The sequence below is a fragment of the Falco rusticolus genome, chromosome 4 (genome assembly GCF_015220075.1).
Source record: "Falco rusticolus isolate bFalRus1 chromosome 4, bFalRus1.pri, whole genome shotgun sequence".
Lineage (NCBI taxonomy): Eukaryota > Metazoa > Chordata > Aves > Falconiformes > Falconidae > Falco > Falco rusticolus.
In genome coordinates, this window is record NC_051190.1 from 7,709,937 (window position 1) to 7,725,451 (window position 15,515).

The 15,515-nt window shown below is 60.8% G+C and overlaps 1 protein-coding gene across 1 annotated transcript; it reads left to right on the forward strand.

Moving 5' to 3' along the window:
- Positions 1–83: 83 nt before the first annotated feature.
- Positions 84–15,514, forward strand: GNAI2 (G protein subunit alpha i2). Its single transcript, XM_037385675.1, has 9 exons — positions 84–264; positions 9,142–9,184; positions 9,365–9,506; positions 9,887–10,047; positions 12,553–12,681; positions 13,808–13,937; positions 14,157–14,310; positions 14,686–14,893; positions 15,057–15,514. Exons 1-8 carry the CDS (start codon positions 147–149, stop codon positions 14,874–14,876), a joined length of 1,068 nt encoding a protein of 355 aa, XP_037241572.1. The 5' UTR covers positions 84–146; the 3' UTR covers positions 14,877–14,893; positions 15,057–15,514.
- The last annotated feature ends 1 nt before the right edge of the window (position 15,515 follows it).

A 15,515-nucleotide genomic window follows, 5' to 3' on the forward strand; every position in this document is an offset into this window, starting at 1 on the left:
CCCTCCGCCCGGCCCCGCCTCTCCGCCCGGCCCCGCCCTCCCGGCGACCCCGTCCTCCCGGCGGCGCGCAGTGGGCGGGGCGAGCCGGGCCGGGCCGGGCAGGGCAGAGCCGCGGGCGCGCGCAGGCAGCCGCCGCCGCCGCCGCCATGGGCTGCACCGTGAGCGCCGAGGACAAGGCGGCCGCCGAGCGCTCCCGCATGATCGACAAGAACCTGCGGGAGGACGGCGAGAAGGCGGCGAGGGAGGTGAAGCTGCTGCTGCTCGGTGAGCCCCCCGGGACCGCCCCCCGGGCACCCCCCATCCCCCCTCTGGGGCTCCCCCGCCCGGCCCTGCCGGAACCGGGCAGCCCCGCCGCCGCCCCCGCCCCGTGCTGCCCGGAGCCACCCTGGGCACCAGCCCGCGGGGTGCCGGCCCCGCCCCGGGGATCCCCGGCAGTAGGATGCTGCTCCCAGCCCAGGCCTCGGCACCACCCACCCCCCTCAGTGGGGTGCTGGCCCCATCCCGGGGATCTTCCCCCACCGGAGTGGGGTGCTGGCCCCATCCCGGGGATCCCCCTCCCCCACCGGAGTGGGGTGCTGGCCCCATCCCGGGGATCCCCCTCCCCCACCGGAGTGGGATGCTGTGCTGGCCCCATCCCGGGGATCCCCGACCACCGGAATGGGATGCTGACCCTATCACAGGGATCCCCCCCTCAGAGCGGGTTGCTGGTCCCCTAGCAAGCCTTGGGTGCCCCTCAGGAATGGGGTGCCAGCTCCACCCTGTGCTGTGGGGTGGCCCCCAGAAGTGGGGTCACGGCCCCACTCCACCCCACCTTGTGCCTCCCACCCCATTGACACCCAGCCCTGGCACATCCCTTTGGGATGCAGGTGGGAGCATCCCTGGCAAAGGCCTTGCAAGCCTGGGATGGGGCATCCTGCCTGCCTGGGACCCCCAGCTGCCCAGCCATGGTGGTGGGCTCCTCCATGGGCTTCCCTCACCCTGGCCCTGGGCCAGCTGGGGCAGAGGTGATGGGGCTGAGGGGCACCTGCCGCCCTGTGCCCCCCTCTGCCTGGGTGCCAGGGCAAGCCCCAGCCCCTCCACACCGCTCTGGCCTTCCCGGGCAGTGGGAGGCCAGGGGGCTGGGGCAGCAGGCTGTACCCCCAGGCTCTGCCCCACGGGTACCCGATTTTCCACTGATAACGGGCCGCTCACACTCTTCAAAGCACCCCGGCGATGCTCCCGTGGGCGTTCACAGACCTGCCCTGTGCCTGTGGGCCAGGCAGCTGCTTAGTTATTCTTATTTATTCATATTTTTTAATAACTCAGAGTTGAGATTTTTATTCCCTTCCTGAAATTCCCAGGGAGAGCCTCGCTCCAGGTGTGAAGCGGGAGTGCGGGGGGCTCCCACGGCGCCGTGGGGCAGCAGAGCTCGGGGCAGGAGGAGAAATCCCTGCCTGCTGCACCGGCAGAAAATGTCTTTGGGCTTGTCGGCGGAGGAAGCTGCCGGCAGCAGGAAGTCACGCCGAAATCCGGCAGCCCTTTATTTGCTCAACCCCTGCCTGCCTTGAGAAATACGTAATTAACGCCTTGAAATGCCCGGTCAACCAAGCGCTTGGGCTTTTTCGGGTTGATTTTTTGTTGTATTTATGCCTTGACGTGAATACTGCTTAGTGGCAAGACCCATCCTCGGGGGGGCTGGGTGGGGGTCTGTGATGTTGGGGAGGGGTTGGCTGGTTGTGCAACCTCACTGACCTGCTTGTTTCCGGGGAGGGGAGGGCGCCGGTGGAGTGAAACCCCACGGGGTTTGCAGGCTGTTGGGGAAACACGTGGTCCCCCTTCATCGCGAGCTGCTCCTGCGCGGGGCCTTGCTGCTGGCTTCATTCCTCTCGGACTGCTGCCCGGGGTGACATAACGGTGCCAGGGGGTGCAGCCGGCTGGGGGAGGTTGGCATCTCCTTTCTGCAGGCTCTGGGGACTGGCTGGGGTGGGCAGCATCACCCCAGTGCTGGTGCAGGGGTTGGGGGAGCCTGGCCAGCTGGCGCTGAGCTGCACTGAGGGGCGGCCAGGGGCTCGCTGGGCAGTGAGGACCACGGTGTGGGCTGGCCGGCCTCCCTTTCCCATGGCGTGCTCTGTGCCGAAGCAGAAGGAGGAGGAGGAGGAGGATGGCCGCACTCCCTTCTGACGGGGCTGGTGTTTACGAGTGGCATTTCTGATCTCGGCTGGTTTCTAAAGCCAAAAATAGAGCAAAATGGTTCGGTTTTTAATATTTTTTTAAAAATGTTTATTTTTTCCCCTAACAGCTGTTCAGGTGTAAATAGCACCAGAGCCTTGGGTCACTACTGTCCATTTCCAAGCCAAGCTGTGGCCAGAAAATCCTCCTGAGCTGGCAGGGAGCAGCTGGGGAGGTGGGAATGGTGTTGGCCCCCCAGGGGCTGCTGCTTGCAGCATCCATGAGAACCCATCGAGGTGGGGATGTGGTGCTGGGAGGATGCTCCCATGTCCCTGCTGCCTGCCCTTCCTATGGCTTGTTTTTTCCCCCATGGTTGGAGGAAGCTTTGAGGAGAACTGTGGCCTCACATGAGCCCAGGCAGGTGCTTTTTGGTGAGCACCATGGCTCTTGGGCGCGCGTAGCAAGGCAGAGCTTCGCGGTCCTCCCTGGGGGCTGCAGCCCTCCAGCATCCTCCAGAAATAGGGAGGAAAAATTAGGGAGGAATAAAAATGAGGAGAAAAATAGCTTCACCCTTTGTGCCGAATCAGTCTGCGGCACAAAGAGATGCCTCTTCCGAGCACTGTGCTGCTTTTGCTGGTGACTCGTGCCGTCCCACAGCTGCAGCTTGGAGCTGCTGGTGCAGCCGGGCAGGACGTGGCGTGAGCAGAGAGCACCAGTATCGGCATGTGGCAGTGGGAGTGTAGCAGCGTGGCGACCACCAGCACCGCAGAGGGCTTGGGGCTGACTGGTGAAGCCACCTTGGCTCGGTGCTGTGCCCTGTGTGTGGCCACGAGCCCACTTCTGCCTTCCCTCTGCCGGGGCAGGCGAGCTGGAGGGGGATGGACGTGCACTGTTGGCGTGGTGGGGGCATGCAGGACCCCCCCCGATGCCACGTGGCACTGCAGGTGTGGGCGCAGCACCACTCTGCCTGCGGCACCTGTCTCTGCCTGGAGGTTTTCCTCTGCTGTTTGCTGGCTCTGGCAAATAGGTTGCGTGCTGGGTAATTTGAAGCTCCAGTCTCTGATGGGGAGAAGACCCAAATGAAGCAATCCCTGCCCCCCAAACGAAGCAATCCCCTCACTCTCTGCCACTGGAAACCAACAATCTCCCAAGGTTTTGGTGCTGGGAGAGGCCAGAAGCCGCTGTTGGCACCTGAAAGCACCTGGTGCATCTGCCCCTTGCAGCAGTGCAGCCAGCAGCTCCTGCTGCCGGCTCTTTGGCATCACCAGGGCTCAAACCTCTGAAGTCACCGACTGTTTCTGCTGGGCAGCGGTGGAAGTTGGGTTCTGCTCAGCCCGCCTCCCTGCCCATGGGAGCCAGGGTGCTCCGGGGGGTGCAGGATCAGAGGCAGGCAAGCAGTCACCTCATTCCCTGGTTCCTTATCTTCCTTTGGAAGATTAGAAAGCAAAAGGCTTTCTTGGCTACTCGGGGAGAGGTTAGAGGCTGTGAAGGTGCCTGGGGCAGGGGAAGGCGCTGGTGGGGTAATTGTGTTGATCCTCAGTGGTTTTCTATGCTGGAGGTGCAAACCCTGGGGCGAGGATGCTCCCCTCACACCCCGCCCGGGCTGGGTTGCACCAGGGTAAATCGTGCAGGCAGCTGCCTGTACAAGATCCTGCCTGGGCGAGCCGGTAGCTGGGGTGAGGACGGCAGGGGCAGGGCTTGGCAGCTTTTTTTTTTTTTTATTTTGGGGGGGTGTGTGTGTGCATAAAAATAGAGGAAGGGAGGGACCAGCTGCGACTTTCGGAGCCCCGGCACTGCCCAGGGCTTGCGTGTGAGCCACCCACCGGTTTTGCTGCGCTTTGTCCTGTCTTGGGGTTTTGTTTTTGTCTTCCCTCCTGCCCCAGCCCAGGGTGATGGGAAGGGACCGGCTTTTCCCTCCGGTGGGGACACTGGTTGTGTTTCTGGCCATGGACCAGGAGGTGCCATGGTGTGGGGGGAGCGGGGAAGAGCTTGGTGCTGTTAGATCCAGGAGGACCCCACGTCCAACCCCTTGCAACTGGCGGCCGGGTGTGGGATGGGTTGGGATTGGGATGGGAGGAAGGAGCCTGGCACCTGGGTGCTGGGATTGGTCACCCTGATGTCCCCACTGGTGACGTCCCAGGTGCAGGCAGCAGTCCCCTGCTCTAAGATCAGCACTTAGGCTTTGCCCAGGAGAGGGGGCAGGCTAGTATGTATATATTTTGACATATATGCATTAGAAATGTATTTTATATATTTATATGTATAGGCATCGCTTTTTTGTATGTATGTATTGCTTTTTTGTATGGAGCAATATATAAATTTATTTTTATATGTATTAAGAAGAAAAAATATATATGGCTTTACAGAAGAAGGTCTGCCGTGGGCTGAGCCCGCCCAGGGCTGTGGTGCCAGCAGGGCCAGGGCTGTGGTGTGCCCAAGTGCCATTGTTGTAGCCAGGGCTGGCCTGGCTGCTCCACAGCCTCTGGGTTTCCTGCTCCGGGCCGGAGCGCGGGTTTCCGGGCCGGAGACCGGCTGAATCACCAGAGCTGGGGGAGCTGAGTAATTCTCCATCCCCACTGGCAGAAAACCTAGGTGGGGGGAGCAAGGTGATGGCAGCATCCTGGCTGTGCCAGCGGGTAAGTCCCCACCCCATCAGGGCGAGATGGAGGGTGACAATGGCACCCAGGTGTGGGGACACGGCCCTGCCGGGGGCAGCTCTCTGGCTTGGGCTGCGCCGGAGCCGCTCCGGGTGTTTGGCATGGGGAGCATCGTGGTGTCCCCGTGCCTAGAGTGACTGGGGGGGTACGGTGGGTGACAGTCTTCAGGAAGCCCCTTTTCTAGGGGTGAGCCCCCAAATTGATGCTAGTGACCCCAAAAGTGTCTGCTCGCCGCTGAGCCGTGCGGGGGGCTCTTCCCCAGCCACTCTGGGAGGGGGCGAGGGCATGGAGGCAGTTAGTGCCAGCGGAGGGGGAGAGGGACCGCTACAGCCACAGCAGGGGCAGGAACAGAGCAGCAAAGTTTCAGGAATTCCTGGAAAAAGCCTGGCACAAGGGTAGTTTTGTCCAGTTTGTGAACAGCGGTGGTCATTGTTGGCACTGGGGGTGCGTTTGCTGTGCTCCCCCTGGGAAACCATCCCCAGCCCACCTCCTCCTCCCCTGGGCACTACAAACATCCTTCCCACTGCTGATTGGTTTCTATTTTCTTTTTTTTCTTTTTTGGGGGGGGGGGTCGGGGGGTTGTTGCATCTCCATCAGATGCCTTGGACAGGGGGGTCCGCGCCTCACTGGTGTCCCCCAACTTTTTGTGGTCCCGCCTGGGGACATGGCATCCCACCAGCTGCCGCTGCATGGGTTCCTCCTGGGAAGCAGCCAGCCCTGTGCCGGAACGGGACAGCCCTTGGGAAAAACGCCCTGTGTCTCTGTGGGGTTTTAAAAAAAATGAGATTATTTTTACAGCAATTTTCCATCTATTTTGGGTAGGAAGGAAAATGCCGAGGGGAATCTTTTTTATTATTATTATTTGAGTCTTTAGGTTAACGCTGCTTTTTAACACACACCTTTGACAGTCCTGTTTGATGGTGCTCACGAAGGTGCCAAGGGGGGTGGGCTCTGCAGCCGTCCCTCTGTCCAGCCATCCCTCTGTCCTGCAGGGAAGGGGATCCAATGTGTTTGTCCAGAAGTCAAAACCATCGGTAAATCCATGCTCAAATAATAGCTGCTGTTTGCTGGGCCGGGAAAACTTGCCGGCACAGCAGCTGGGGATGGAACTCCGGGTGCTGAGGACGGGGATGGCTCCAGACCCACTGGTGGATTGAATTCCAGCTTCTCCCCTGTAATAATGAAAATTTTCCAGCTGTGCATCGCTTCCATCCATGCCTGAATATTTGAATGCATAAACCAGGATGCTGCCGTATGGCAAGATGGAAAATCCCCTCTTGGCAGTGTGGGGTAAGGCGGACCCCAAAATCTGTGACCAGCTCCTTAAATATATGGGATTAAATATATGCTGGACAGAAATACATTGCATATACTGCATTACACATATGCTGGCCAGAAGGCATCTAAAATCATAGGCTGCAAAATATATGTTGGCTAAATAATTTTTTGCTGGTGGATTAATGGGGCGTTTTGGAGCCAGGCAGCTGCTTGCTTATTTTAAATTTTTGAAGATTATTAAAAAAAAAAAAAAAAAGGAGGAAATCAGCCCAAGAGAAAGCTTTCCTCCTATTTTTGACAGGCGCCGCACTGGGAATGAGCACTGCCTGGTCCTGGCAGGCAGGAAGGGTGGGCAGGGAGCAGGCAGGTCTGGAGGAAGCCCATCCCTAGGGTCAGCTCATGGTGGGGGGCTTCTCTCCATGTCCCCTGCCGATGCCTGGCTGGGGCAGGGGGTCTGAAGGACACAAAGCCCCCCTGGTGTTGCCTGATTTGGGCAGGAGGGTGGAAGGTGGCAGCTGGCACCCTGCCTGGAGATTGTTTTGGGGTTGAATGGACGGCAGCCAGGGTTTTCCGGGGATTGGAAACCCTTCCGCTCTGCCGTGCTCACCTGGGGGGGGCAAGAAGGGTCCCCCCATGCTCGGCTGGGTGGGAGTCGCTGGTGCCAGGACACCTGCCAGCCCTCAGCAGATGCTGGGGGTGGCACGGCGAGGGAAGGCGCGCAGCTTCCCCGGCCGTTACCTGGCCCCTTCGGTGGGCAAAGGCCATTAGGTGAGAGGGATGTGGGAACAGGGGGCCAATGCTAATTGCTGCTGCCCCGGCTGCTTAAGGGGCACTGGTGGGACAGCTGGTGGGTGTTACTGATTCAGGCCTGAATGTCTGCTCACCGCAAGCACACGGGCTCCAGTGCCAGGCGAGCTCCTGGCGGCATGTGGGGATGCTGGCTTGAAACAGGGGCGATGGCACAGCCGCCTTCCGCAGGCTGTGGGGAAAATGGGAGCCACGGGGAAAGTTTGCAAGGATAATGGCTGGCCGTGGTGGCTGCCAGCCACTGTCACCCTGCCGGTGACTGTCACCCTGCTGGGAGCAGGCAGGAGGTCCCAGCAGGGTTTTTTGCTCCAGGGCAAGGAGCAAATGTCAGGCAGAGCAGGAGGCTGGGGGATGGCTGTCCAGCACCTCAGCCTGGAGTTGCTTATAAGCAGGGTCCTGCCTTGCCCTGTGCCTCAGTTTCCCTGTCCAGGCACCCGCTGGGGAAGGGCACAGTGAATGCAGCCAGCCCTTGGCCGCCTAGCCCAGCCGTAGGGGGTGGCGTTGTCAGAAACCAGAGGTATTTCATGGAAAAAATGAAGGGATATGCTTAGTCCTTCCCCCACCCTGCTCCCAGCTCTGGGCAGGAGTTGCCAGCACTGACCACGAACACCGGCTGGGCTGCGCCGGGTGCCGCGTCAGCATCCCAAGGGCGCCGGCAGAAGCCGGAGAGCCCCTGCCGTGCCCCGCGCTCACCTCTGGGCTGGGCAAAGCTGCTCCCTCAGCACATAGAGCATGGAAGCTGTGCAGTGGGGCAGTCATGGCCATAAATATAGGGTCTGCATGGCCCCAATGTCAGGGGGGCCCATGCCCTGAGCCGTGCCCGTGATAGTGCCTGCGGGGGACATGCCCATCACCTAGGTGGCATGGGCAGAAGGCATTTGCTCACTGCTGCCATGTCTCAGCTGGCACGACAGGCTCTGTTTTTCCCAGTTAATTTTAGCATAATCTCCATTTACTTTTTTGGGGGTTTTGGTTGGTGTGTTGTTTTTTTTTTGTAAGCTCCTCTGTAATCTCTCTTCCCCCTCTGTGGCCATGCCAGCACAGCCCTGCCACTGCCTGCTTGGGGCCCCCTGTAAGGGCGGCTCCATGGCTGAGGGCAGCAGTGGGGGGACCCGCCAAGAAGGCTGGGAAAGGATGCAGGTGTAGACTTGGTTTGGGGGGATCCCCTGGGATTTGCACCCAGAGGCTGGGGCCACACTGGTCCCCGGCCAAAGGGGGCTCATCCTGCTGCAGGTCCTGGGGTGAGGTGAGACAGGCGTTCATCCATCTCAGTGGCACTCCCTGCCTAGGGGGACAAGGGACATACGCCATCCCTTTCAGCTTCCCCTTTGCGCTTCCCCTTTCTTGCAGCCGGGGTGACTTTGCTCCTTCCCCGCTCCCAGGCCAGGGAGGCAGGGCTGGGCCAGGAGCTGCGTGTCGCCTGTGCAGGGATGATGTCCCCAAGGGGGAGAGGGTGGCAAGAGGGGGAGCCTTAGGTGCCCTGGCTGTCCCCTCTGAACCCCTGGCACCCCACGTTTGGATGCTGAAAAATAAACCCACCCAAAAAGCTGTTGGCTTTCCCTGCTGGCAGCCGCCTCTGCAGCGGGGCTGGGGCAGGGACCCGCAGGCTGGAGTGCGCGCTGTGTACGAAGCAACCCGGGGGTGGCTGATCCCGCTGGGAGCCGCTCGAGCCGGCTGGCAGAGGCAGCAGCTTCTTCCCGAGTTCCCTGGGGTGCTCAGCTTTGGGTGCCTGGCCCCCAGCCTGTACCTGGGGGCACGAGCATCTCCCCGTCCTGGCTGCTGCTGGCTCCAGCCACGGACACACGGTGAGGCTGGCACTCCCACTGTTCCCTGGCATACCAGGGCCTGGAGCTGGGGTGGGAAGTGATGGGTAGGGCTTAGCCCCCCATCGCAGGGGGTCCCCAAGCTCAGCTGAAGCCGGGACTGCCGGTCACCTTGGCTGCAGCATGCCAGGACTGTGGGGCAAATGTTAGTGTGTTGGTGCTGTTTTCCTGGCCCACAGAAGGTGTCATTTCTCCCTTTGGGAGCTATTGCAAGGTCCCCCAGGGCTTCCCTTTTCCTCCCCCTTTCTTGGCCCTGACATTCGCAGTGCCCACCCAAGCATCTGCTCTGGGCAGCACTGGGAGCTCTTCTCCAATGGCTGAGGCACCCACTGCCCTCCCTTCCTGGGCTGCGGGGGTCCCAGTAGGGTGGGGGTCCCCAGCTTAGGGCAGCACCTCACTGCTCACCCCCCCTTCTCGTTTCTCCCCAGGTGCCGGCGAGTCTGGGAAGAGCACCATCGTCAAACAGATGAAGTGAGTGGTCCCTGCACCATCGCTGTGGCCGGTGTCACGCAGATCTCGGCCATGGGCTCTGAAACTGGTGGTGGCTGGGCAAAGCTCCCCAGCAGTGTTGCCACAGAGCATGGGTCGGGAGCAGCACCCCAGGGTGCCCCGCCAAGGGCTGACCTTGCCTGTGTTTCTCCCCTGCCCCAGGATCATCCATGAGGATGGCTACTCAGAGGAGGAGTGCCGGCAGTACAAAGCTGTGGTCTACAGCAACACCATCCAGTCCATCATGGCCATCATCAAGGCAATGGGGAACCTACAGATTGACTTCGGAGACTCTTCCAGAGCGGTGGGTGCCCTCCTGTTCCTGCCATGCCTGGCAGGGGTGGGGGTTCTTGGGTGCAAAAGCAGATGCTCCCGAAGCTGGACCAGAATTAAGTGTGGCCCTGCACAAGCCCTGCTGCTCCCTGGCTGGCTGTGACCTCCTGTCCCTGGCGCTGAGAATGGGAGGACCCAAAGCATAATCCATGGGTGGCTGCCCTGGCACAGCCCCTGGCGGGTGCAGGGGTGGGGAGTCCCGCTGCTTCCTTTGGGTCTTGTCCCCATCCACCGCTGGAGCTCCTGTCCTGCTGTCTGGGTGGGATGCGGTGGGGTCTGGTGAGGTCCTTTGAGGCAGAGTGAGCTTCGATAACTCCATGCAGATGCTTGAGCCCTGGTTTTTCCCTGCAGGATGACGCTCGACAGTTGTTTGCGCTCTCCTGCACCGCCGAGGAGCAGGGCATCATGCCAGAGGACTTGGCCAATGTGATCCGGAGGCTGTGGGCTGACAACGGGGTCCAGGCTTGTTTTAACCGCTCCCGAGAGTACCAGCTGAATGACTCCGCTGCCTAGTGAGTACCCCTGCCTTTCTCCCCCATCTTGGCTGGATCCGAGCCCTGCGGGACACATGGCTTTTACTGAGCAACAGAAAAAAACCCCTGGGGGCTGCTGTTCCCCATTGCCAGGCTTGGGGGCTGGTACTGCTACTTCCCGCCCAGCACTGGGGCTGAGCTGGAGCAGAACTGGGAAGGCAGATGTTTCAAAAGCTGTTTCCTCCTCTGGCAGGGTGCCGTGTCCCCTGGGTGGTGGGCACCAGGGTGTCCCCCTCCAGCCAGTGCTCTGTCCACACTGCCCTGCCCTGGGGGCTGCTCTCCCCTGGCCTCCCTGAGATGGCTCCCGTCCATGTCCACCTGAGCACAGCTGGGGGTCCTGCCCACCCTCATAGCCCTTAACGGGCCACGAAGGCAAGAAAAAGCCCCAAAGAAAGTACTGGGGACCCTTGTATCTGAACAGGATGAGTAAGATGCATGCACAAGAGGCTTCTTTTTAACTGAGTTTATATGGAAGGACTTGGCATCACACTAACGTATTAATCAGCAAACTAGTGTTTAGGTAAATTGCCTGCATCTGGTTGGGTTTATCCCTGAAGAGATTTAATAAATAAGTTAATCTGCCTAAAGTATGATTGCTGGAGAGGGTGGTGCAGCCGAAGCCTTGTTCAGCTCGCACAGCACTCTTCTGCCCTCTCTGCCCAGAGCCCTCATGATAAAGCAGTGCTGAGGGGAGCTCGTGATGTGCCAGGAAAATCCCGCCAGGGCTGGCCGTGCCAGGGATTGAGCATCCTTGGGACTTGGTGCCGTCCTGGGGGCTGCTCGGTGCCCCCCCGTGCCAGCCCAGCTGTCCCCTTCTGCTTGACGTGAGTGGGTCCCTTTTCTGCACTGAGGCCACGGGGTGGAAAAGGTTGCAGGAAAGCTCATGGCAAGCACTAACCCCGGAGAAGCTCCTGCTGGTGCTTTCCTCCGGTGCCTGCAGCTTTTGTTTCCTCCTGCCTGGCACCCGCCTGCCCCCCTGGCCCCTGTTCTGCTCAGCCCCATTGCTCCCCAGCTGGTGCTGGCATTTCCCTGGTGGTGCCGCGCTGTGCCGTGGGTGCTGGTTTGGAGCCACGGGAGACCCAGCAGGTGCCTGGCAGCTCGCATGCACAGTTCGAGCAAATGTATCTGCAAAGTGTCTGCAAATTGAGTATTACTGTAAGTGCGTTCATGGAGCATTTGGCACATTGCGGGGGTTGGATAAGCATTAATTAGGAGCCCCCTCGAGCTGCTGCTCCAGCCTTTTTCCAGCCCCACGGAGATGCCGGTGTGGTGGTTGATATGCCATCCATCCCCGCGGGGGTGGTGCTCTGCCTTCGGTGCTGCTGGCACAGGGCACCCTGGGGATGAGGAGCCCCGTGATGCACCTGGCAGGCAGCCCACCCGCACTCCAGCCCTCTGCAGCAGCCCCCCGCCTCCTCCTCCGCAGCCCCTTGGGGTGCCAGGAGCTCGGGGTGGCTGGGCGGGCGCTCGCCATCTCCCCAGGGCTGGGTGCGAGCTCCGAGCGCTGCGCACAGCCCTGCTGCCGTGTTTCCTGTTTTTTTGTCAGCCGGAGGCCGTGTGTGTTTCCGGCTGTTTTTGAGCCTCAGTGGCAGCGTCATGCCGGCCTCCCCGCCATCGTACCCTGGCAGGGTCCCGGGGAACCTACGCCTCCGGCTTTGCCACGCCAGAGGGTTTCCCGGGAGCTGGCGAGCGGCTGTGCTGCTGTCAGAGCCAGGGATCCGTGTGGCCTTACGAGTTGTAATCTGGCTTTCACCAGATTACAGGGCTGCAAATGTCTTAATTAACACAAGCCTAATTTGCTTAAAGGAGCCTGTTTATAGTAACCCAATTAAAGCAATGTGAGCTGGAGAAATCAAAACCCCAGCAAGCCTCGGCCGGTCCCAGTGGGTGCTGCAGCTGGGGACCGAGCCACCGCCGCCGGCAGCTGGGATCTGGCAGGGCTGGGACAGGCAGCAGGGAAGGCAGTGCCACCCCGGGGGGCTGGGCGCAGACGGCAGCCTCCTGGCCACGCTGCTCCCCATCTCTCCAGCTGCCTGCCTCCTGCTTCCTCCCAGGACGCTGGCCCTTTGTGTTTTTTGACTATAAATGGCACGGTGCCATCGATTGTTTCCGCCGGCACTGCAGTCGGTTGCCATAGTAGTGAATACTTTCCTCTTGCCGTTTCCCCCCTGCGCACAGCCAGGGGAATGGGGGGAGCCCCCCAGCCTGGGCTGCATCCCCTGTTCAGCCCCCCAGTGCTGACACACTGCCCCCCGCCAAGCCCTCGTTCCTGTGTGTCCCCTCGCCACCCCAGCAGCTGGCTGTCCTGCCCTGCCCGTGGCTGGCAGGGCTGCGGGGTGACTCTGGGGTGCAGGTGCCCAGCCAGAATGGATGATGACGGGATGTGGGCAGGGGACCCTGGGGTGATGTGGGGATGCCCCATGGGATTTGGGTGAGTCGTACCCCATGGTTCAGCTTCCACAGCGCCTTTTGCTCCTTCCCCAGCTATCTGAATGACCTGGAGAGGATAGCCCGTGCTGACTACATCCCCACCCAGCAGGACGTGCTACGCACTAGGGTGAAGACCACCGGCATCGTAGAGACCCACTTCACTTTCAAGGACCTGCACTTCAAGTATGTCCGACCCTTCCCCTTTTGCCTTTTCCAAGGAAAAAAAAACCTTTTTCTCCCAATGCTGGGTTGGGTTCTGCTTGAACGCTGCATGCACTGAGCCCTCTTGGGTTTGCTCATGGCGGGAGCCGCTGCCTGAGAGAGAGCGGAAACCACCGAAATAGCTGGAGCAGCCTCAAAAACGCCTCACAGGGCTCAGCCCAGGGGCGGATCCAGCCCTGGTGAGGAGGAGAAGGGGGAAGGCATCCTCCGGGTGTGGTGACGCTGCTTCCGCAGCGGGAAGGGTGCAGGGCGGGAGCTGGGAGTCTTGGGGTCAGGCACCAGTGCTGCTGCTGGCACCCCGGGGCTGCTTTTCACTGCAAACCCACGGGAAATCATAAGGGCAATGATTTCAGAGGCAAAAACCTGGCATTGCACACATCCCTGGGGATTTAGTCACTTGGCAACGGAGCTGCTGGCAGAAGGATCTGCTGGGGTCCTCTCTGAGTGCGGGGGCGCTGGCAGGGACCCCTGTGCCACCCTGGTGGGATGGAGGCGCTTCGTCACACATTGCTAGGGCAGTGCTTTGGGGGTGTCATTGTGGCAGAGGGGATGGTCCAGGGGGATCCAGCATGTTCTGGTGGGGACACAGCAGTGAGGCAGCCTCCCTGCCAGCTGGGTGGTTGACAGCAGCCATGGCGCTGCTGCCAGCCCTTCTCCATGGTGGCAGGGCATCCTCTGCTGCTGGCAGCAGGAGCGGCATGTTGGTGCACTGGGATCATCCCCTGAGCCCTCGTGCTGCCCGTGATCCCACTGAGCCCACAGCCACTTGTCCAAGCACCGTGGCTCCCCCTGGGCCAAGGTGTCCATCAAAACCCCGCAATGCCCGATCCAGAGCGGGTCTCCAGGAGCATCTACTGCTCCAGGGAGCATTGCACTGACACCCCATGGAGGGGCAGCCTGAGCCTGCCCTGTCGCTGGGATGCACAGTGGGTGCCGGGGCAGATCCATGGCACCAGCAGAATCCCTGGGGCAGAGGCATCATGCTCTGCCTGCCCGGTGCCACTCCTGCTCCAGGCAGCTGGGGAAACTGAGGCTGGATGGGGGGTGGGGCCAGGAGCTGCTGCCTATGGCCCTGCCACTGCTGCAGGATGTTCGACGTGGGTGGCCAGCGCTCGGAGCGGAAGAAGTGGATCCACTGCTTCGAGGGGGTGACGGCCATAATTTTCTGCGTGGCCCTGAGTGCCTATGATCTGGTGCTGGCTGAAGACGAGGAGATGGTGAGTCAAGGGGGATGGAGACGGCACCATAAGCCATTCCCTCCCTGGGGGGCTGGGGGAGCACACCCTCCTCTGGTGGCCACCAGTGCCCTGGCCAGCATGGCCCAAGCCTTGCAGGGCTGTCAGCATCCCCTGCCTAGACAGGCAGGAGCTGGGCAGCAGTGGGGTGGGTGCTGCCTGGGGGTCCCTGCCTGGCTCAGCTGCCACCTCTCCTGTCAGAACCGGATGCACGAGAGCATGAAGCTGTTTGACAGCATCTGCAACAACAAGTGGTTCACGGACACATCCATCATCCTCTTCCTCAACAAGAAAGACCTCTTTGAGGAGAAGATCGTGCACAGCCCCCTCACCATTTGCTTCCCCGAGTACACAGGTACTGCTGGGACCCGTGGTAGGCCCCCATGCCCCTGGCAGGAGGAGTGGGCAGCACCTTGCCTGGGCAGCGTGGCAGAAGATGCTGAGGATGGAGATGGTGGCTCTCCTGTGCCCAGGCAGCCATGTGTTGGGGCAGCAAGTGGGGTATGGTGGTGTTTGGGTGCCCCAGGGGATGGGGGAAGATGAGGGGTGACAAGGGGCAGCAGCCCTGGGGTGTTTAGCTGAGGCTTGCTGTGCCTGGGGAGCATCAGTTTGGCATCGGGGCGGTGGCTGCAGTGGCGTGGGGAGCCAAGCTGAGTGCAAGCCCCTTTGGCGGGGGGGTGCCAGTGTCCCTGGGCGACTGTGGGGCACCCCCATGTCTCCTCCTCCCCAGGGGCTAACAAGTATGATGAGGCAGCTGGCTACATCCAGAGCAAGTTTGAGGACCTGAACAAGCGGAAGGACACCAAGGAGATCTACACTCACTTCACCTGTGCCACCGACACCAAGAACGTGCAGTTTGTCTTTGATGCCGTTACTGACGTCATCATCAAAAACAACCTGAAGGACTGCGGGCTCTTCTGAGGGCTGGCGCTGCCCAGGTGGGTGGTGGTCCTGCTGGTGGCCTCCCAAATGGGGTGTCACAGAGCATCCCCTGGGGCTGGGACGGGCGCTGCCTGGGGTCCTGCTGTGGCACAGGCTGGTGGTAGGTGCCCGTGTCCCCTGTCCCCAGACCCCACCTGCTCACCACCTGCTCTCTCCTAGGACCCCCGGCCCTGCCGGCAAAAGAAGGACCACATCGCCCTCCCCACCTCCTGCTTCTCTTTGGATTCATCCCTCCGCCCCCACCCCATAAAGAGACTTTTTGGGTGCCAGTGCAGTGGCAGGGCCCATGTCCCCCCTGCCACCCATGCTTGCCCCCCGCCATCCTTCTTCTCCTCACCGGTGTCACCCTTCCTGGGGAAAACAAGGTTTTCATCTTGGTTTTTAACCCCTGAACCGCTCCAGCCCCCCTTGTCATTCGCTCCCGAGCCCTAGCGCTCTCACTGTTTACATTGCAAGTGTTGCTGGCTGTGGGGGGACACGGGGGGTCCCCTCGGGGATGCCCACCCAGCCAAAAAACACGACTGATGACATTCCTTTTAGTAGACCAGAGAAGAAAGAAAGAAAAAGGAAGAAAAAAAAAAAACCCCACCACAAACTCAAAACCATGCAAAAAACCAC

What these genes read in the sequence shown, in the direction of transcription:
- GNAI2 (XM_037385675.1), top strand. Translation starts at nt 147, where the DNA reads ATGGGCTGCACCGTGAGCGCCGAGGACAAGGCGGCCGCCGAGCGCTCC. An exon ending in ACCATCGTCAAACAGATGAA is followed by an intron (nt 9,185 to 9,364) that starts GTGAGTGGTCCC and finishes CCCCTGCCCCAG; the next exon opens with GATCATCCATGAGGATGGCT. An exon ending in TTGCTTCCCCGAGTACACAG is followed by an intron (nt 14,311 to 14,685) that starts GTACTGCTGGGA and finishes CCTCCTCCCCAG; the next exon opens with GGGCTAACAAGTATGATGAG.